Source organism: Prionailurus viverrinus, chromosome D1, assembly GCF_022837055.1.
Source record: "Prionailurus viverrinus isolate Anna chromosome D1, UM_Priviv_1.0, whole genome shotgun sequence".
Classification (NCBI taxonomy): Eukaryota; Metazoa; Chordata; class Mammalia; order Carnivora; family Felidae; genus Prionailurus; species Prionailurus viverrinus.
This window is the reverse complement of record NC_062570.1, coordinates 84860681-84882471: the sequence shown is the minus strand read 5'-3', so window position 1 is coordinate 84882471 and position 21791 is coordinate 84860681. Positions and strand designations below refer to the sequence as shown.

The 21791-nt window shown below is 37.7% G+C and overlaps 1 protein-coding gene and 1 long non-coding RNA gene across 2 annotated transcripts in view; one reads left to right on the top strand and one right to left on the bottom strand.

The window, feature by feature from the left end:
* Positions 1-21791, top strand: part of LOC125146638 (uncharacterized) — a 198739-nt gene that overhangs the window by 65792 nt on the left and 111156 nt on the right. The window lies entirely within an intron of this gene.
* On the bottom strand, positions 12325-14640 carry LOC125146636 (follitropin subunit beta). The gene is made up of 2 exons (XM_047823336.1): positions 14482-14640; positions 12325-12555 (listed from the first exon to the last, which is right to left on the bottom strand). Exons 1-2 carry the CDS (start codon positions 14638-14640, stop codon positions 12325-12327), a joined length of 390 nt encoding a protein of 129 aa, XP_047679292.1.

Sequence of the window (21791 nt, the reverse complement as noted above, 5' to 3'; positions counted from 1 at the left end):
TCTCACCACTTGTATTCAGTATAGTACTGGAAGTCCTAGCCATAGAAGTCAGACAGGAAAAAGAAATAAGAGGCAAGGTGCCTGGGTGGCTCAGTTGGTTGAGCTCAGGTCATGGTCTCACAGTTTGTGGGTTCGCAGTTCGTGTTGGGCTCTGTGCTGACAGCTCAGAGCCTGGAGCCTGTTTTGGATCCTGTGTCTCCCTCTCTCTCTGCCCTCCCCTGGTTGTTCCCTGTCTCTCAAAAATAAACATTAAATAAAAAAGAAATAGGAGACATCTATATTGGTAAAGAAAAGTTAAACTTTTCACTATTTGCATATGACATACATAGAACGTCTTAAAGACTCCATTAGAAAACTAGTGGAAGTAATAAATTGTTTCACTAAAGTTGCAGGATACAAAATTAATACATAGAAATTATTAGTATTCCTACACAATAATAATGAAGTATCAGAAAGAAAAATTAAGGAAACAACTCCATTTACAACTGCTCTAAAGTGAAGAAGATACATAGGAATAAACTTAACCAAAGAGGTGTAAGATTTGTAATCTGAAACCTATGAAACATTAATGAAAGAAGTTGTTGATGACATAAATAAATGGAAGGATACTCCTTGCTCATGGGTTAGAAGAATTAATATTATTAAAGTGTACACATTACCCAAAGCAACTTACAGATTCATAGCAATCCCTGTCAAATACCAATAGCATTTTTCACATAACTGGAACAAATAATACTAAAATTTGTATGAAATCACAAAAGACCCTGAATTGCCAAAGATTGCCAAAGCAATCTTGAGATAGAAAAACAAACCTGGAGTTATCACAATTCCAGATTTCAAGTTATATAGAAAGTTGTAGTAACCAAAAAAGTATGGTACTGGCACAAAAATAGAAACATAGATCAATAGAACAGAATAGAGAGCCCAGAAATAAACCCACACTTATATGGTTATTTAATCTATGACAAAGGAGGCAAAAATACATAATGGGGAAAAGGTAATCTCTTCAATAAATGGTATTGGGAAAACTAGACAGCAACATGTAAAAAAGAGTGAAACTGGACCACTTTCTAACACCATATACAAAAATAAGCTCAAAATGGAATCAAGACCTAATGTGAGACCTGAAACATGAACATCCCAGAAGAGAAAATAAGCAGTAATTTTTCTGACTTTGGCCACAGAAACATTTTTCTAGACATGTCTCCTCAGGCAAGGGAAACAAAAGCAAAAATAAATTATTGGGACTGCATCAAAAGAAAAAACTTTCTCATGGCAAAGGAAACCATCAACAAAACAAAACAAAAAAAAAAAACAAACCCCTTATTGGATGACATATCCAATAAGGGGTTACCTATCCAAAATATATAAAGAACTTCTACAACTCAACACTGAAAAACAAACAACAATATGATTAAAAAATGGCAAAGGAACTAAATAGCCATTTTTCCAAAGAAGACATAAGATGACCAAAAGACACATGTAAAGATGCTCGACATCACTAATCATCAGGGAAATGCAAATCCAAACCACAAGGAGATACCATCTTAGACCTCTCAGAATGGCTATAATCAAAAAGACAAGAAATAACAAGTGTTAGTAAAGATATGGGGGAAATGGAACTTGTTGGTGGAAATGTAAATTGGTGCAGTTACTGTAGAAAAAACACTATGGGGGCGCCTGGGTGGCGCAGTCGGTTAAGCGTCCGACTTCAGCCAGGTCACGATCTCGCGGTCTGTGAGTTCGAGCCCCGCGTCGGGCTCTGGGCTGATGGCTCAGAGCCTGGAACCTGTTTCCGATTCTGTGTCTCCCTCTCTCTCTCTGCCCCTCCCCCATTCATGCTCTGTCTCTCTCTGTCCCAAAAATAAATAAACGTTGGAAAAAAAAAAAAAACAAAAAAAAACAAAAAAAAAAAAAGAAAAAACACTATGGAGGTTCCTAAAAATATTAAAAATACCAATACCATATGAATCAGTAACTTCACTATTGGGCATTTTACCCCCAAAAAATGAAAACATGAATTTGAAATGATATATGAACCCCTATATGTATTGCAGCATTATTTATAATAGCCAAGATGTGGAAGCAACCTAAGTGTCCCTCAGTAGACAAATGGGTAAGAAATATGTGGTACACACACACACACACACACACACACACACACACACACACACAGAGGAATACTATGCAGCCATAAAAAGTATATCTTGCTATTTGAGACAACATGGATGGACCTAGAGGGTATTATGCTAAAGGAAGTAAGACCAAGAAAGATAAATACCATATGATTTTATTCATATGTGAATCTAAAAAATAAACAAATGAGTAAATTTTAAAAAAGCAATCAGGCTGGCCATTACAGAGAATAAACTTGTGGTTGCCAGAAGGGAGGGGAGTGGGAGAATGAGAAAAATGGGTGATGGGGGGTGAGAGATACACACCTCCAGTTATGAAATGAATAAACCATCAGAATAAAAGACACAGCATAAGAATAGTCATTGATATTGTAATAGAGATGTATGGTGGCAGATGATAGCTACAGTTGTGAACGTAACATATAGACTCATTATGAAATCACTATGTTGCACACCTGAAACTAATGTAAGATTATGTGGCAGCCATACTCAAATAACTTAAAAAACAGAAGAAGAGACACAAAAATGCTCTCTTCCTCTTGCCTGTCTCCTCCCCTCCTCTCCTCCTCTCTCTTCCCCCTTGCCCACTTCTCTCTTTTTCCTCCTTTCCTCACTTTCCTCCTTTCTTCACTTGTTCCCTTTCCTCCCCTTTTCCTCCACCACGTGAGGATGCAGTGAGAAGGTGGCCTTCCATAAGCCAGAAAGAATGCTCTTACTAGGAACTGAATTGGCTGGCACCTTGATATAGGATTTCTAACCTCCAGAATTTCTGTCATTTAAGTCATCCAGTCTGTGGTATTTTGTTATGGCAGCCTGAACTGACTAAGACAATTCCTGAGACTGCTTTTTCCCCTCTTTCTTTTTCTTTCATTGGCCTATGTGTCCCCTTCCAACTTCTGCCCATTTGTCTTTGTTACAACTTTTATTTAAGAAAGTACAGAAGGACATAAAACATGTTCAAGGCTGGATGAGAATTTTACCCAGAAGAAAATTAAATTTTGAGACAGCATTCTGCAGGTGCATATTAACTGAACTCGAGGGGAAAATGGAATTTAGGATATGGTAAAATTGCATTTGAGTGGAGATGTAGTTATCTCACAGTGCCTGTGTCTATCTAGAGATCATTTCCATTTCCGTTTCCTCCATGTATCAGTACTAGCACTCCCTACTGCATTTCTTTTGGTATCATCAAGAATAAATTACTTAAGAATGATTTGAAGGTAAGTGCATAGCTAAGGGTGGTTTCCTGCATCAGACTGAAGATAGGGAAAAATAAAAACCATGAACGTAATGTTTCTTTTTGATCAATTGATTTCTCACAATGTATTAGGCAGTATAACAGGATGTTAAAATGAAAGTTTCAAGACATTGAGATATAATAGGTTTCAGATATTAAAATGAACTGACCATCCTCTAGGAATTTCAGAGCAGACATCCAAAAAATTTTTAGAGAGCATCACTCTCATTAAGGAATTAACTAAATGTTGATGGTTGGAAATGAGAGGGTCTTATGAAGATGAGTGCTTTGGAGGAGCTTGTATGAAATTCCCACTCTATTCCCTGTTGTAAAGTACAAAGGTACTCTCTCCTCATTTCTACTTCAAGGATGGGAGGCTTCAATGTGACCCCTTAGACAGCTTAATATACATTCTCTAGAGTTGATGCATATACTGTATGACTGACACCTGAGTCATGCCTGAGAAAGCTAAACATTAAGAAACTGGCTAAAGCTTCCTGTGACCTCAGAGTAGAAGGTCAGGATCTGGAAAGTAACTTCTCTCCTCTCCGATATCGGACTAGTGACTCAAAAATTCTGGGTCTGTATGGGAAGGCCACTTTAGGAATGTCTGTCTAATAAAGGATACTGCTTAAGAGGTTGTGTCAGAGGCTGGAGATACAGTGTTGGATAAAGACGGTAAGGGGCTCAGGAGAGGCATGCCTATGGTGATGCACTACCCCTGTCAGGGAATTGCAGTTGGAGAGTCCCAGCAGAGTCGCCTCTGGAGAACACAGACATATGCTCGGAGAGAGTCGGCTTCAAACAGTTGTCAGGTCCTAAAAGCATGCAATTATCTTTTTTATCCTTCTTTTCCCTACTCTGTATTCCCATCCAGGGGTGCCAGCAACCTGCAGGAAATCTATATGAGAGGGAGAGTTAAGGATCAATCACCCACTCCAGCAAGGATGGAAAAGTTTAATAACAGCTCCTGTTTGAAGTTTTTGTTGTTAGCCGGGACTGGAGGTTTGGGGTTACTATTGTGTTTGTGAAATGATAATGAAGATTTTTTATTACCCAAGAGTGACCTGTGATGCCATGTAACCTGATAAATTTTTATGCAGTGGCAGGGAAGGGACAGCTGCCTCTGAACAAATTCAAAGGGACAGTGGGAGAACAAATAAAATTGCTCTTAGGATCACACTCCACGAATCCTACTTTTTCAGTGTACTGATGACAATAGCATATAATATTTATATGTTGGGGCCAATGTATAGAAAGTAGCCTGAAATCAGATCAATCTTGAACTCGATTAATTACCTCTTTTTTCAAGTGCAGAACAATTACGTAGGCTTTTCAAGTCCATTAAAATTGTTGGGTATGATTTCAGCAATATCTATTTGAGATCTGGCAGTCAATCTGCCTGCCATGTTCAACTTCCCTTTTGAGATTAAACTGGCTTTTTACCTCTGCCTTGCTCAAGAAAACAACATCAGGCTGCTCTTTGCTTATGGGAAGTTACTGAAGGGACAAAGGTTATATTTTGCTTTCAAAGGCAGCCTGCTTTTAGGTAACTCAGAAGCCCACTGTTGGGGCATCTAGTGACCTTCATCATGGCCTGTGTGAAGAACTCTGCCCAAGTAGAGATGATACCATTTGAGTCAATCAAATCTTCTCTCTTGGGGATTTAAGCTAAGAAACTTGAAGAGAAGTTGTGATGGATTTTGGGTGCTGTGCTGAAAGGGGTCTCTAATTAACAGCCACATCCATACTGAAGATATTGGAGCTATTGTGCAGAGAGAGAGATATGTTAGAAATGAGCCTTGGGGACCCCTGAACAAGGATGCTGTCTTGATCCTTTTAAGTGTTTTAGTTTTAGTTCCAATTCCATGAGCATTCTTAAAGTAAAATCATTCTTTAACTATAAAGAAACGTGATGGGTGTCTGTCCTTTGACACCAAAAAAGGCCCTGTCTGGAGGAATGTGGTAAACTGGCACCAATTTCATTGCACACTTAACATAGCCACATCTTCAGGGCTCACCTGTCTGAGCTGCTATATGATGGACTTTTGTTTTCCTGCTTATTTTAAGGACAGCTGACTTCCTGAATATAACATCTATTATTTCAGTTGGTTCTGAGTGGATATTTATTATTTTCATTGTTAGTGTGAGCTGATTGTCTGTATATTCATGTCATCACATGGGCCAACAGACCATATTCTATGTATGGACTTTTAATATGATCATTATGTATATTGTTTCAAAGTGGCTCAGATTGTTTTGTTATTGATGTTATTTGGTGATCTGTATTGGAGCTTGAGAAAAAAATGCTGAAGGAATAGACTATCTTGCTCTAGATGGAAATAAATGTATTCCACATATGGGAGCCTTTGAGGACTTATTGCTTAATAACTGAAATTCTTTGCCTAGTTCCTCTGTACTTTATCACTCTCACTGGACTTAATCTCTAGCATTTGGTCTAATCATTATTACCTCTCCCTCAGGGTCACCCTCTCTTTTCCCAGGTGAGGTGAGGCTTTAAAATAATTACATTCGATAGACAGCATCATATCTTAGTGTGATATGAATTCCTGGCTTCATTAAAATTTATCAGTGACCTGAGTGTTGAATTTTAACGCCTACTCAAATGTTTCCAGGTGGTCTACCTCTAAGTGGATCCTCAAATTATCCTCACAATGAAGCCTGTGGAGAAACAGTGGAGCATTACTGTGTACACACAGGCATGGAAATCATGGGAACTTCCTGACTCTTGGATTCCCCACTTAATCCACTTAATATCTCTATGATCATAATGCCTTAGGAAAGAGACTTTACCAGGGAAACAGGAAGGAGGCACTAGCTTGCCTTTTTTGGGGAGGTCTTTTTACTGGTCATCAGGGCTCTTCAGTGTCATTCCCTGAATCTACTTTCAGGCTGAAAGACGAAGGAAGTTTCATTTAGGGAAATTGTGCACGCGTGTGTACACACACACACACACACACACACACACACACACACATCCAGGCTCAAAGTTAAAATACTAAATGACAAATTTTTCATTAGAAGCTAGTAATCTATGGGCATGTATGTGAACAATATTAGATAACTGACTTTGTATTTGGTTCATGTGGATTGGTATGAAACATTAAGTTTCTTGAGAACTGTGGATCCCTAGATTAGTTAAGGTAGCATTACCTGTTGTAAACCCTCAAGTTTCAGTGACTAACACATGAGAAGTTTATTCTTGATACTAAGTCCTCTCAGAGGGAACAGGTGTGTGGGGTTATGTGGATCCTCTGGTCATTCAGAGACAGGCTGATGGATGTTCTGCCATCTTCTATACGTGACTTCCAAGATTGCTTTAAGCATAAAACTCAGCCAGAAAAGACAGGAAGTATTATTCATTTATGGGAAGGATTTATGAGCCAGACCTAGAATTAGCACACATCATTTATGATAACCTTTCATTGGTAGAACTCAGTCACATTATCAGACCTTTCTACAGGTAAGACTGAGAAAGGTAGACTAGTTATGGTCCCAAGAAGAAAAGAAAAAGGGTTCTGGTGAGCATATAACAATCTCTGTCACAGTCCAAATATCTAAGAACAATACAAGTTTCATCCTTCTCCCTCATGTCAAACTACCTCCTTGCCTCTCCAAAGAGCTCATCCATACTTGAGTCCAGTTCCAGGTCACTACTTTCCAGATGATAAAGTTCTCACCATCATTCCACAAGTGGCTTCTTATGTGCTAGCAACCCATGAACTAAAAAGACAAGTTATCTTCCTTTTCCCTCTCCACCTAGTATTCAGTGATGAAGTAGTGGCACTTCTACACCATAATACTAATCACAATACCATTCCCATTCATAAAAGGGAAGACTAGGAGACACAGCTCATGGAATCAAGGATCAAATCCTACTGGACAAGCTTTATGAAATCCTTCTGCCTTGGCAGTTGACGAAATTCCTTAATTAGATGCTGATTCTTCTCTCTAGAGGAACATTTTTTTTTTCCATGTCCTTGTTCTCCATAGCTTCTGGCTCTACCATCACATTTTAAGTAGGTATGGAAAGTGGCCCTCCTTGGAGTTGTACAAGTTTAGTAGAGTACTTTCTGCTCACCAACTTTTAGGACTCAAAAGTTGTTTGAATAATCAAAGGCATTTTTAGTCTAATCTTTTGGTTTTGTTGACAACTCTCTTAAATACTTTCATTTTGTTCCTGGCACCTATAAAAATATCTAAAGTTCTTTTCCTAAACATGATCCTAAATCCTGATTTATTTATTTTTTTTGCTTCCTTACAGCTTAGTGGTTCTATTGTGGATACTATCTGAGATAAAAGACCTAGGTGATAAGGCCACACCTTAAATCTGTCTACCTCAGGACTGAATCCTAATAGATCTTTGTTCCTCAAATCCATTTTATCTCTTACTATTTGGGGTCTAGAAGCAATAACCTTTTATTATAAACCTCAAGTCTTCAAATCCTAGACTTTTTCCGTTCCCTTTTATGTCTATTTGAAAACAAACCATAGCTTTAATAACTAGAGGGTAAAAGCCAATTCTGTTAACATTTGAACTCTTTGTGAACCTTTTGGCAAACTTTTTCTGTAAAGGTCTAAATTGTAAATTATTTTAGACTTTGTGGACCATAAACAGTTTTTGTCACAACTATTGAATTCTGTTGTAGTGCAAAAACAGCCATAGATAACTGGCTATGTACCAATAAACTTTATTTTTTAAAAAAGTTGATGGGCCAGATTTGGGCCATAGGCCATAAATTTGCTAAAAGCTCAGTAAACATGTGATTAGCCTTCACGTTTTTACAGCAGAAAGTTTTACTCTGATTATCACTTTTTTTTATCCTATTGTATAACCACTAAGCTAATGCCACATCTGCTAACTTTTTTGTTAATGCAGCACTCTACTTCCAGTGCCAATTTATATATTACTTAAAATAATGAAATTTTTCTTAATTGATAAACCCACAAATGCCAGTAGTTTAACCCAATAGAAAATTTCTTCACTGATCTAAAGTCCATCCAGTCTGCTGTAAGGATTGTTGATGTTGGGGCATACTACTCCATGCAAGCATTCAGGAATCCAGGATGACAGTGGCTCTGTTATCATCAACATAAAGCTTTCAAGGTCATCCTGGGTGTTGACATCTAGCTGATATAGGAAGAGAATGGATGACTGCTTATGAGAGGATTTCAGGGGACAGATATGGAATATATCCTAGTACTTCCACTCACATTCTATTGACTGGAACACAGATATAACTTGATTGCAAGGAAGACTAGGAAATGGAGTTCAGCTTTAGAGCCAGGAAGAAGTAAGCACAGATCTTGGTGAACATCCGAAATTCTGCCTCAATTCCTAAATGAATATTACTGACTGAGCCTTGCACACTAGCTGTGTGAATTTAGGCTCAGGGCCCATCTCAACTTTCTTATAATGGGCATAAATTCAGGATTAAATGTATAAAGCATATAAAGATGCTTTGTCACTTGTTAACTAGCAAACACTTTGTATGTATGAAAGAATATAATGAGTACCTGGATAGCTCTTCCCCAGATTATATATATGTTAACATTATACCATATTTGTGACTTTGATTTATGTTAAGATATAAACATTGTAAATCTAGTTTGAGGTTCCTTAAGTACTTTCCTCCAGTTCCATTCATCTTTATCCTTCCTCGCTATTGTGAACTTAGTATTTATTAATCTTGTATACTGATACCACATTTTTAATCACTTAAACTGGTCAGTAAGTCAGCGCTACTGAATTCTACGATAGTCGGCAAAATCTCTCATGGGAGGAAAGGCATGGTATTCTGGTTAAAGCATTCCACGGTGGAAGATACAAAATCATCCCTCAACCCTCGTAGATGGTCTCAGGTATAGCAGCCTCTTGGGAATGAGGGAATGGGGAGATAGGAAGTTGAGAGGTAGTCATAGGTCAGACCATGATGAGCCTCATGTGTCAGCTAAATATTAAGATTTTATTTTGAAAAGAAAGAGGAATCCCATTCATTATTAGACATGATCAAAGTTGTGATTTGTGAGGAGTTGAGCCATGAGGACTTCTCAGAGGTAGAAAGACCCTTGCTATAATGCTAAGGAGAGATAATATGGCTTCAACTAAAATAGTGGTCCATGGGGTTAGGCTCTCAAGCACTTGGAGAGCTCACAAATGTTCTTTCTTGCTGCTTCATAAAGGATTGTACTTCAGTTTGGCATGGGGGTGTCTCAGGTGGAAAATGTTGCTCCTTCCTAGCATTTTGACCTTGATGTTCTAAGCTAAGTTATAGAGATCTCTCTACATCAATATTATAGTCCTTCTGCTGGACTCCTAAAGCACCTCATATTCATTATCTTTTTTAATCTTTACAGCAACCCTGTGGCATAGTTACCATCTTTACTCCATTTTAAAGTGAGGAAAGTGATGCCTGGAGTAGTTAAATAGCTTGCCTAATATTACTAGAAAGAACCTAAGCTATGTTGCTTTACTTAGGTCTGACTTACCATCTTGACACATCATATCTTTTAAAGCATAACATCTGGTATTTATTGGGGAATGCTGTGTGCCAGGCACTGTCCTAAGCCCTTTACATGTGTTTTCCCATTTAATCATCTGTATAACCCTCTGAGGTAAATATTATTATCCTCATTTTACAGCTGAGGAAAAAGAGATCCAGAGAATTTAAGTAACTTGTTTAAGATGCTACATCTGGACAAGGTGATTAAGACAAGTTAACTCTGGAGCCATTGCCCTGTACTGTCTCTAACAGGAAGGCAATTATTTTGATTTCTAAAAGTATAGCGAGAAGGAAAACATTGTTATAATTTAAAGCTCTTATTCAACTTTGCTTAATAAGTCCTAATTTCAGTGTGTCACAATATTGTAGAGAATATAAATAAGCCACTATCAGTACCAGATTTGAATGGGCATAGCTTGATTATCAATACATACAATTTTGCTTCAATCTTTGTCAAAATGACTTCTTAATATGGTGGAGTAGTCATAGGAGAGCTGGCTAAGAGCTAGGAGGCCAGGGCTCCTTTTTTTTTTCTTTTTAATTTTTGTTTTAGAGACATAGAGACAGTGTCTGTGCATGTGCAAGGCAGGGAGGTGTGTGTGTGTGTGTGTGTGTGTGTGTGTGTGAGAGAGAGAGAGAGAGAGAGAGAGAGAGAGAGAGAGAGAGAGAGAGAATCTCAGGCAGGATCCATGCTCAGTGTCGAGCCTGATGTGGAGCTTGATCCTGCAACCCTGAGATCATGACCTGAGCCAAAATCAAGAATTGGATGTTCAACCAGCAGAGCCACCCAGGCCCCTAAGATGCCAGAGTTCTAATCCTGGTTCTGCCATGAACTGTCTTTGTGATCTTGGGTGGGTCAATTAATATCCTTAGACTTCAGTTTTTCCATTTCAAAAATTCAAAAATGAACTAGAAAATCTCTAATGTCCCCACCCACTCTGTGATTCTTTGTCTCCCACTGCCCGCCCCCCCCCACTCCATCAGAAACTGAGTTCAAAAAATGATAGGAAATTTAAGTAAACACTTCTAGAAATGCAACAAAATTAATTTTAATGTTTTCAAAGGTGAGGACAATTAAATATTACAGAAGAACTAGGAATTATTTTTTAATATTCTTTCTACTAATATTATAAAGATAATACATATTTTAGTCATTTGCTTATACATGAAAAAATCTAAATCTAAGACTCTGTGGCTAGCATCTTTATTAAAAAAATAAGATTTAAATAAATTAAACAATATAAGTATGAAATAACTCCATGACTAAGAGAGGTAACACCTTGAAAAGAAATCAACTCATGAAATAGTTTTAATATTTATCCTCTTGAAAGAAACAGATATGGGAGAACATGGATAGACAGAAGAAAAGATTGACATACAGAGGATTTTAGAAAACAGGTAGTTTTTCTTTTTCCTCCTAGCTAACTCTTTCTAAAAAAGATATTTTTTTACACAAATGTGTTTGTAGATAGGATAAATGTACTTACTAAGTTGACAAAATTGCTTTCCAATCTACTTTCAAATCCACGTCTCTTCAAAGGAGTGGATCCTAGCCTGGAGCGCAGGGTGATGTAGTTTTTTTTTCTACTTCTCAAAGGGAATTTTGCAGGAGCCTGACAATATTTGTTCAATTTGTTTAAATGATAAAACAGATACGGGCTAATTTTCCCAGGCCCTCATTAACATTTCTTGCTTTTGCCCTTTAACTGAAGGGTTTGGTAGTAATAGTTAGAAATCCTGAGCTCTGGTAACCCCCATATACACTAAGCAATTCATGCAAGATGCATCATATCTCAGTACTTCATGTGACAGAGAAGGAGAGGTGAGGTGGGGTTAATGCCCCCACTTTCATGGACTGATTGGCATTGCTGAAGGCAATCTCATAAGCCAGAGTCAAACATGCTCTTTTAGTGTTTCCTATCCCTACCTTTCAGATCTTACTTTCCTTAAGGAAGCCATTGTTGAATTTCTTACTAAATTTCAGGCATGGTGCTAGGCATTGAGACTATAATCATGAAGATGCTGGCCCTGCTTTTGAGGGCTTAAATGTCTAGAAGGCCGCCTTTAGTACTCTGATCCATTCCCATCTTATTTCTGCCCTTTGGACCTAAAATCCCTTCCTTTTAAGGAAAGGGGTTGCCTGAGAGGACTTCTAAGGCTATTAAATAGGAAAGCACCCACATGTCTATAAGTTAAGTAAGACTGAATAAAATTTATGGAACCAGGTATACAGGGTTGAGTGGTGACAGGCTCCTGGCCCCAGTATTCTTAATTCCTGGACCTCCTCTGCCTGGAGAACAGGGATCAGGGGTCTAATGATCCCCTGGTCCACAGTGGTTTGCAGCCTGGGCATATGGACACACACAGACTTCTTGGATATTTTGGTCCTTTAGGACAAGGATAGGTCACCTGAAATGTCCATTGCTCTTTATTCTTTCATTTCACTGAAGGAGCAGTAGCTGGGCCCCAGGCCTTGTACGGTGCAGTCAGTACTGTCACTATCACACTTGCCACAGTGACATTCAGTGGCTACTGGATATGTATACAGGGAATCTGCCTGGTGAGCACAGCCGGGCACTTTCACTGTCTCGTACACCAGCTCTTTGAAGGTACATGTTTTCTGGTTGTTGGGCCTGGCTGGGTCCTTGTACACTAGATCCTGAGGAGTTTAGAAAGGAGAGGATTAGGTTAAAATATGCTGGAAGTTTCTATGTAGCATAATCAAAATGAGATGGAAACTTAATATTGCTTGTTCTAACTTTTACCCATTAAAGCTCACTTAAGGAATTCCTAACCAAGGAAATATGATCTTATAAATATCCTATTTCCTGGTTCTGGAAATCGCACAGAAAAGCTAAGTCATTCCTTTTCCTACTCCTTATGTCAATATCAAATCTTAAATATTTCTCAAACTGTAGAGAAATTTTAAATTTCAATATAGAAAAAGATGAAAAGTGAAATATAACAGAAATTTTAAGTTGATTTTTGTACTTAGTCAAAAGCTGTATTAATGACAACTTGAACCATAAAATACTGAAGTTTAATTTCTCAGAAAATGTTTCCAAATACATTGTCCCTTGGTGTTTATAAAAGGCCAAAAAAGACATAATAGGAAATGTTAATGCTTAGCTTAACATGACAATGAAAGCTCATGGAAAATTTTACATATTTTACTGTTTTGTAGACATTTCCCTCCCTTAAATGTTGTATGTTTTGCAGGGCTTTCAGTTTCAAAGCATACACGGTTTGCATATGAAAACATTTTTTTAAAGTTTATTTATTAATTTGAGAGAGAGAGAGAGAGAGACAGACTATGAAATGGGGGAGAGGTAGAGAGAGAATCCCAAGCAGGTTTCGCCCTGTCAGCACAGAGCCCAGCCCGAGGTGGGGCTTGATCCCAAAGTGAGATCATGACCTGAGCCAAGATCATGAGTCAGATGCTCAGCCGACTGAACCACCCAGTTGCTCCTGCATATGAGAACTTTTAATCCAGGCAGAATAGGTTTGTTCTAATAGTTTCTAGAAAAATTGTTTGCATCACGAGAGGAAATTTGCAGTGCTGCTTAATTTGTTTCAATATCATGCTACCAGGTCTATTGATCAAACTCATTTACTGCCCAATAAATATATTTCATTAAAAAGTTATTTTCAGTTTCAGTCTATAGAATGAAATTTTGCATAGATAACCAGGTATTATGGGAGAACAAAGTAAACAAAGTAGAAACTCTTTACTTGAGTTAATGCAAAGAAGCTGAGTGAATACAAACTAGTGCTTTAATGCTTCTGTGCTTTGTTTTTCTCAAAGACATGAAGAAGTGAGTACGATTGCTGATTCATTTTGGTTCTAATAGTCTGTATGCATTGACTGTGTTCTCAGGCTACTTGTTGCCATTTCTAATCAGGTAGACCAATAAGGCAGTTTTTATAATATGGCTGTTTGTGGGGCACCTGGGTGCCTCAGTCTGTTCTTGATCAGGTCATGATCTCATGGTTCACCAGTTTAAGCCCCATGTTGGGCTCCATGCTGACAGTGCAGAGCCTGCTTGGCATTCTCTCTCCCTCTTGTCTGTCCCTCCCCCAGTCATGCTGTATCTCTCTCTCTCTCTCTCTCTCTTTCTCAAATAAATAACTGTAAAAAATATGGCTGTTTATGTTTTTTATGTGGTATAGAAACATATTTTGATACTATCTCTGTTGCAACGATATGGCTTCAATTACAGAAAATGGCTTTTTGGGAATATTTTAGATCTATTATTAAATATATGTATGTTTACATGTTTATCTCTCTATATGTAAAACCTACCATAGCATTACTTTTTTTTTGTTTTTGGAAATGAAGAATTGGCATATTTCCAAGTTGATCAGATCAAATCTGAGGCTTCCCTAGATTTATCCTAATCAAATCCAATCCCAAACATCTAACTGATATCATGGCAATTAACCGCAATCATAACACAGGCAGTATTGGCTAAAGGACTCATGGCTATTATTTTGAAAAGCTAAAATATTCATAAAGTGAGAATTAATGAAGCCAGCCTTGTATAGACCCTTACCACCCTCACTTCCAGCAAAGCAAAGTTCCTACCCGGGTGTAGCAGTAGCCTGCACACCAAGTGGCATTGATGCTTATGCAGAAGCGACATTCCTCTTTCTCCACTGTGATGGTGATGTTTGTCAGCTCACAGCTCTTGCAGCAGATTACTCTCCAGCAACAGAAAAGGAAGCAAAACTGGACTGACTTCATCCTGGTCTGTAAAGCAAACAGTTAAGACTATGAGAAACAAACAAACAAAAAAAAAACCAAATAATTATAATCATTATGTAAGTTGGCCAAACCAAAAATAATTGATCTTCCCATCCTCCCCAGTCACATTTTGCTTCAGCAATTTTTTCCTTCCTTTTTCTTTCCTTCTTTGTTTCTTGAACAAACATTTCCTCTTATACTCCTTCTTGGTTTTTTTTTTTCCTTTTTTTGTCAAAGTAAACCCATATTGCAGGTCAAAACTCCAATATAATGATTTAAGCAGAGCAATAATATAAAGATTAGAGTATTTAAGTGATTATTCTGAGGATGGTAATTTGTGATTGTCATATTTGTCCATTCATTACCGTTTTAAAGACTATTTTTGTTTAAAAAGAAAAAAGAAATTCTATACTATAAAATTAGCTCATCATTTTTAGCATCTCATAAATATCATCATTTGCTTTTGCTCACCTTTGTTTAAAATAAGACTATTTTAAGAAGCCAGGTGAATTGGTCTGTGTAAAGTTCAATTGGTTGCTGAGAGTGACTACAGCATATTAACCATATTTAAGAATCAAGTTGACAAGCACAAATTGTCTACACAACAGTAGTTGAAAAGGTCTTGATTTGTTCTCCAGATCCTGGAAAACCTATAATTTTAAAAGTAACCATCACCACTTGATAACTATAGATGTCAAGACTCACCTTTTGTTGGCTGCCTAGTCTGGTGAAAGCTGTAGACTGAGTCATCTGAGTTCACCTTTTATACAAAATCATGTGCAACTAACACCTTGTGGATTTGTTGGGTATTAATAAGACCAATGTTACCCTGAAGCTTGCTGTAAGTGAATCAGTGTTTAGGTAGACAGGGAGATCAAGCCTTACTAAAGTAGTCTAAACGCAGTAGATCAGGGAAAATAATGTTACCAGAGATTATGATTTTGTACAAATTAAATTTGATATAGTAGCACACCCACTCCTTTACCTTGTCAAATTAAATGTGACTCTAGGTTTTTCTTTTGTATCTTTAACTCAGGGAAATCAGAATCCTTTCCAAGTATTGTTTTAGCCCTGTTGAGAGGGTGCATCAAAAAGATATGATTAATAAATTACTCTCAGAGCAGCTTGAAAGCTGTAAGGGAAGAAACAAACAAATGGAAAGTCTTTCATGATCTGACTCCTATCTAAAGTATAAATTGTATTTGTCTTTACCTCCCACGTCCAGATCCTCTAATCTCAAATGTGATTCTTTAATTTATGCTTTACTTGTAATTCTGTAAATGTTCTGCTGATTCATTTCTCCAGATCTTTACATGTGCCGTGTTTGTCCTGCCTGAAATGTCTTTGCTTCCTACCTGTGTTCTCCAACATCATTCCCATCCCTGGTAAATTTCTCAACCTTCCACACTCACCTGCCAGAATTTAGGATGGGAAATGGAGGAGAGCTCTAATCACCACCTTCTGTTTTGGAACATTTATATCTCTCTGTTTCTCCCAGTAGAGTATGAGCTCCTTGGATCCTGGGATTTATTTGTTTAACAAATATCTATTATTTAAGCAGTGTGGCTGGAACAAAAGAACAATGGTAGAAATATTAGGATATGATTTCAAAGATATAACAGAAGTCAAATCATGTAGAACCTTGGTTTTTACTGTCTGTGAGAGGGGATCAATTGTAGGATTTTGAGTAGAGGAGTGACATGTTCTGATTTGGTTCTAAAAGGATCCCTTGCTAAGGTAGGGGAAGAAAGGTAGAAACAGGAAGGCCTATTAGATGCTATTGCAGCAACCCAGGTGAGAAATATTTGTTCACAGTAGTGTGGTGGCAATGAAGGTAATGGGACATAATCTGATTCTGGATATATGTTGAAAGTAGAACCAACAGAATTTTCTGACAGATGAATGTTGAGTGTGAGAGAAAGAAAAGAGTCAAGGATGACTAGAGATTCTGGCCTGAGCAACTTTAAGGATAAACTTGCTATCAACTGAAATGGGAAGGCTGTCAATGTAGTAAGTTTTCAGCAAAGGTATAGAGTTCCATATGGACATGTTAAGCTTGAGATGTCTTTAAAACATCTAAATAGAATGCTGAATCTAGATTTTGGGAGACATATATTGGCTGAAGGTATACATTTGGGAGTTGTTGACGTGAGCCTAGAAAGAGATTACCAAGGGAGTGGGTACAATAGAGAAAAAAGAAAGACCAATAGTTGAGCCTGGTATACTCCAATGTTAAGAGGTCAGGGATAAGATGAAGGTTTTTTTTTGCTGCCTTTTTCTTTTTCTTTTTAATGTTTATTTCATTTTGAGAGAGAGAGAGAGAGCTAGTGGGGAAGGTACAGAGAGAGAGGGAGACACAGAATCCAAGGCAGGCTCCAGGCTCTGAGCCATCAGCCCAGAGCCTGACATGGGGCTTGAACTCACGGACCGTGAGATCATGACCTTAGCCAAAGTCAGACGCTTGGCCGACTGAGCCGCCCAGGTGCCCCTTTGCTGCTTTTTTTCTAAAGGAAACTAAGAAGGCCTGTTGAGGAAAGACAGGAATGGAGAGAATGTGGTGTCCCAGAAGCTAAGGAAGTGTATCAAGGAAGAGTGACAGCTGTGATAAATGCTGTTGTCAGGTTAAGATGAGGACTGTGAATTGTACAATACATGTGGCAATGTTAAGGTCACTAGTGTCCTTGGCTAGATAACTTTCTCTGGAGTGAGGGGGATAAAACCCTGATTGATGTGTATTTTAGTTATTGACAAGAGAAAAAAAAAGTTGAATATAGACAACTTTTTCCAGGAGTTTTGATACAATGATGACCAAAGAAGTAGGTGATTTGGTAAAGTGGAAATAGCGTAAAGATAATTTTCTTTTGATATCTTTGTTTTAAGATGGAAGGAATAACTGTGTGTTTGCATCATGATACAAATTATTGAGTAGAAAGAGAGAAATGACTATATTGGAAGAAGAGAGGAGAATTTCTGGAGTGTTCTTGAGTAGGTAAGAAGACACTGACTTTAAAGCCTAAGTGGAGGGACTGGCTTTAGACAGGAGGATGGAAAGATTATTCCAGTATCAGGCAGGAGGCAGAGCTTGTGAGGGCAGGTGCTGGTGGGTGTGGAGATGTGGTGGGTGCAGAAGATGGGGAGTGGTAGGTGTGGTGAATGGCTCTGTGCAAGCTCTCCTGTGATTAATTCATTTTCTTAGTAAAGTATGAAGTAAGATCATCATCTGAGAATAAGGATGGTAGAGGATTTGCTGAGGGTTTTGTAGAGAGAGGAAAATATTTGGGGAAGACTTCTGCAGGCTGTCTTTCCAAGCTCCATTGTCAGCAGGATTCACCTCTGTGGAGGGAGACTGGAGAGGGAAAAGAAAGAAGTCAGAGTATTTCTCTCCTTTACATTCTTCTTTTCTTGGCAGTAGCTGCATTTTCTCTCTGGGTCCAGGTCATATCAGACAGCTCCTCCCTCAGTGTTTCCGGCTTCTGTGAGGAAACTCCTCTTATGGCTTGAGCTTCTGCTGGGTGGTCTTACATTTTGGCCATGGAAACCCCACTTGTGTCTTCCAGTCCTGAGGGTAAGCGGACTTCCTGTGTTGTGCTGATTTTTGGGTTGCCTCATTTTCCCTGCCTGGGTTCTTAGCAAGTCTAACACTTGGTAGTCAACTCTCTGGATTAAATTCCTGTTTAAAATTTCTGTTTTTTGTATTAGGGGTCATTGCTCTTTTCCTGGTTGGAAGCTGATAACACCCGCCTTTATTTCTAGCTCTGTATTGTTTTTATTAATTCCATATTTAATGAAATATTGAACATTATTCAGGGAGACCCTATGTCAAATTCTTACTTTATTGAAGCACCTCCCCACTTCCCAATATACCATGTATTTTTTCCCTCTTCCTTGAAGGACAAAAGGTTCTGTTCCTTAGGCTAGATTTCCTTTTCATCTAAGCTACTCCTACAAGCACTACTATAAGACTTCATTTAGATGTAGCTTCTTTAGTGTGCATTCACTCCACCTTACACAGTAGTCATTATTCTCAGTTCAGTGCTTTCTGTTTTGTTTCATTAGTTCCCAGGACTTATCTCAATGTTAACACTCATCATATTCTATGTGTATGTGTTTATTTGTGTGTATGTATGTATGTGTGTGTATATATAGTTATTTTAAATATATATATTTTAGATATATATTTAAAATAAATATGTATATTTACATAATAAAATAAATATATATTTATTTATATTTATATAAAATGAATATATATTTACACACACATATATATATATATATTTTAGAGAGAGAGTATGAGTGGGGGAGACTAGTGCAAAGCTCAATACAGGACTCGATCCCACAACCCTAGGATCGTGATCTGAGCCAAAATCAAGAGTTGGACACTCAACGACTGAGCCACCCCTTATCACATTATAATTTAAATGTGAAACAGACTTATCTTGTGAATTCTGGTGAACCAATGACCTCAACTGTGTAATATTCCTAGAATTTCTACCTGTACATATGCTCAATGACTCACATTCTTCTTTCATTTATAAAGAATTTTTAGAGGTACGTGGGTGGCTCAGTTGCTTAAGTGTCTGACTTCAGCTCAGGTCATGATCTTATAGTTCATGGGTTTAAGCCCCTCATTAGGCTATGTGCTGACAGCTCAGAGACTGGAGCCTGCTTTGGATTCTGTGTCTCCCTGTCTCTCTACTCCTCCCCCACTTGCACTCTCTCTCTCTCTCTCTCAAAAATAAGTTTTTTTTTAATTACAAAAAAAGAACTTGTAAAGTCATTTTTAAATGTTTGAGTTTAAAAAATAGGAAATTAAGTACTCATGCTTGTATTTTGATAAACTACTTTTTCCTTCTATGGTATCCTTTTTCTCCTTTTCTTTGCCTATGTTTCATTATGTTTCATTATGTAGATTTTTAAAAATGCTTAATGTATTTTAAATAATTTCTAATTCAAACGTGTCATTTTTAGTTACTCAAATTAGTCTTAGTTATTTAAATTTATTTCCTTTAGGGGCGCCTGGGTGGCTCAGTCAGTTAAGTATCCGACTTTGGCTCAGGTCATGATCTCATGGTTCGTGGGTTCACGCTCCATGTCAGGCTCCGTGCTGTCAGTTCAGAGACTGGAGTCTGCTTCAGATTCTCTTTCTCCCTCTCTCTCTGCCCCTCCCCTGCTTTCACCCTCTGTCTCTCTCTTTGTCTCAAAAAAAATGTTAACAAAATAAAAAAAAATATTTCCTTTATTTAAATTACACAGTAATATATAATATATATTATGGGATATTTCCATATTAAGTACTAAATTTTTATATTTTACCCTACTGAATTACCCAACAATAGTATGGAGCTGTTGTACTGTCCAGTATGGTAGGCACCACCCACTTGTGGCTATTAAACACTTGAAACGCAGCTAGTCCAAACTAAGATGTACTGTAAGTATAAAATACCCACTGGGTTTCAAAGAAAGCATATAAATTATCTCAATGATTTTTCTATTGGTTACATTGAAATGACATTATTTTGGATATGTTAGGCTAAATAAAATACTACTAAGTCAATCTCACTTATTCCTTTTACTCTAAAATTACTTTAAAATGTGGTTACTAGAATATTTTAAATCACATAAGTGGCTCATGCTATATTTTTATTGGACAGCACAAGTATAGAACATGTTGGCTAATGAGTAAATTTTCAGAAGTTATAAGACCTGTTTACTGGTCTAATATCTGGCTCTGTGTATTACACATTGCCAGACTAGGTCAACTGATAGAACTAAAAAATAATGAAGTGAAAAGTCTATTGGTTGACATGTTTATTAACATGAAGATACAATAATGCACTTTATATTTTTCAGTGATGGGGTCAGGAGGGTCAGTCTTCATGTTATCAGGTAAACTTCTTGTTCTTATCCACTGGGGCAGTCAGATGGAACTTTAATTTATTTCATTCTTTGAGACAGTAGCATACTGTGAACAACGAAATGAAATCTAATGCTCATCTTTATTGCATTTTCTTTTCCTCAGAGCAAGATGGAATATAGTAGCATAGAGCTCTCCTGATAGAAACTCTTTTAAAAGCAGTAATGGCACTCAGAATATTCCATGATAGTGTTCCAGTAAGAAGGCAGTACATTTGGTATCAGTCAACTGATAATGCATGAAGCTAAAAATATTTCCTAAGCTTTATAGCAATTGTGTTTTGCATAGAGTAAGCATTCAGTAAATACTTATGGATTTGATTTTTGTTTTGATGCTAGTTGGCAAATTTCTAGAAACTAAAGAATGAAGCACTAAGAATAGAATGGACATCTAAGTGCTAACAATATATCGATTCTTGATGTGGCCTATACTGAAAATAATGTGAAAAGATAATAATCAAATGTTGGAGTGGCAGTTACCCCATCATGAAATGCAGATTCTAGTTGTTTGTACATATTTTGTTTTCGGAGGGAGCATCTCATATATATGCATACACACACATACACATGTAGACATACATAGAAAATGCTGACATAACCATTTACGGTGCTTTCACGGCTTCCTTAAGTTCATGTGTATCTTTTGAGAGTAGTATTATGGTCCTCATCTTACAGAATACAAACATTTACTGAACACTTACTCTGTACTAGTCACTGTGGTAAATACTTACATACATGGAACCATTGAATGTTCCCAAAAGCCTTCTGAAGTACATATTACTAACATCTGTACATTGTAAATAAAGAAATGAGGGTCAGAGCAGTGCATTAGGATGCCCAATGTCACAGTAAGTAAGTGGCAGAGCTTCAACTCCAGACCATGCAAGAAGACTCCAGAGTCCCTGCTATTCTTTTGGGCTGAGCCAGTAGAAATCTCTTGCATGACTTCTGATGCTCTCTTCTTTCTGTGGGTACTGCAGAGTCTTCATCTTCCAGGTGGTGCAGCTGTAAGTTAGGAGAGACTCTGACAGCCTGTGTCCTTGGGTGAATGTGTAGAGCACAGTCACCTGTGACTCATGTTAGATATGTAGTATAGGAAAGCAGTTAACCTTTATTGTGTTAAATCATTGCGAATTTGAGGTTCTTTTGTTACTGCACCATTACCTAGCCTATTCTGACTAAGAGGCCTCTACCAGGTTCCCTGGAGGGCGTGTTAGTAGTCTGCTTGATACTAT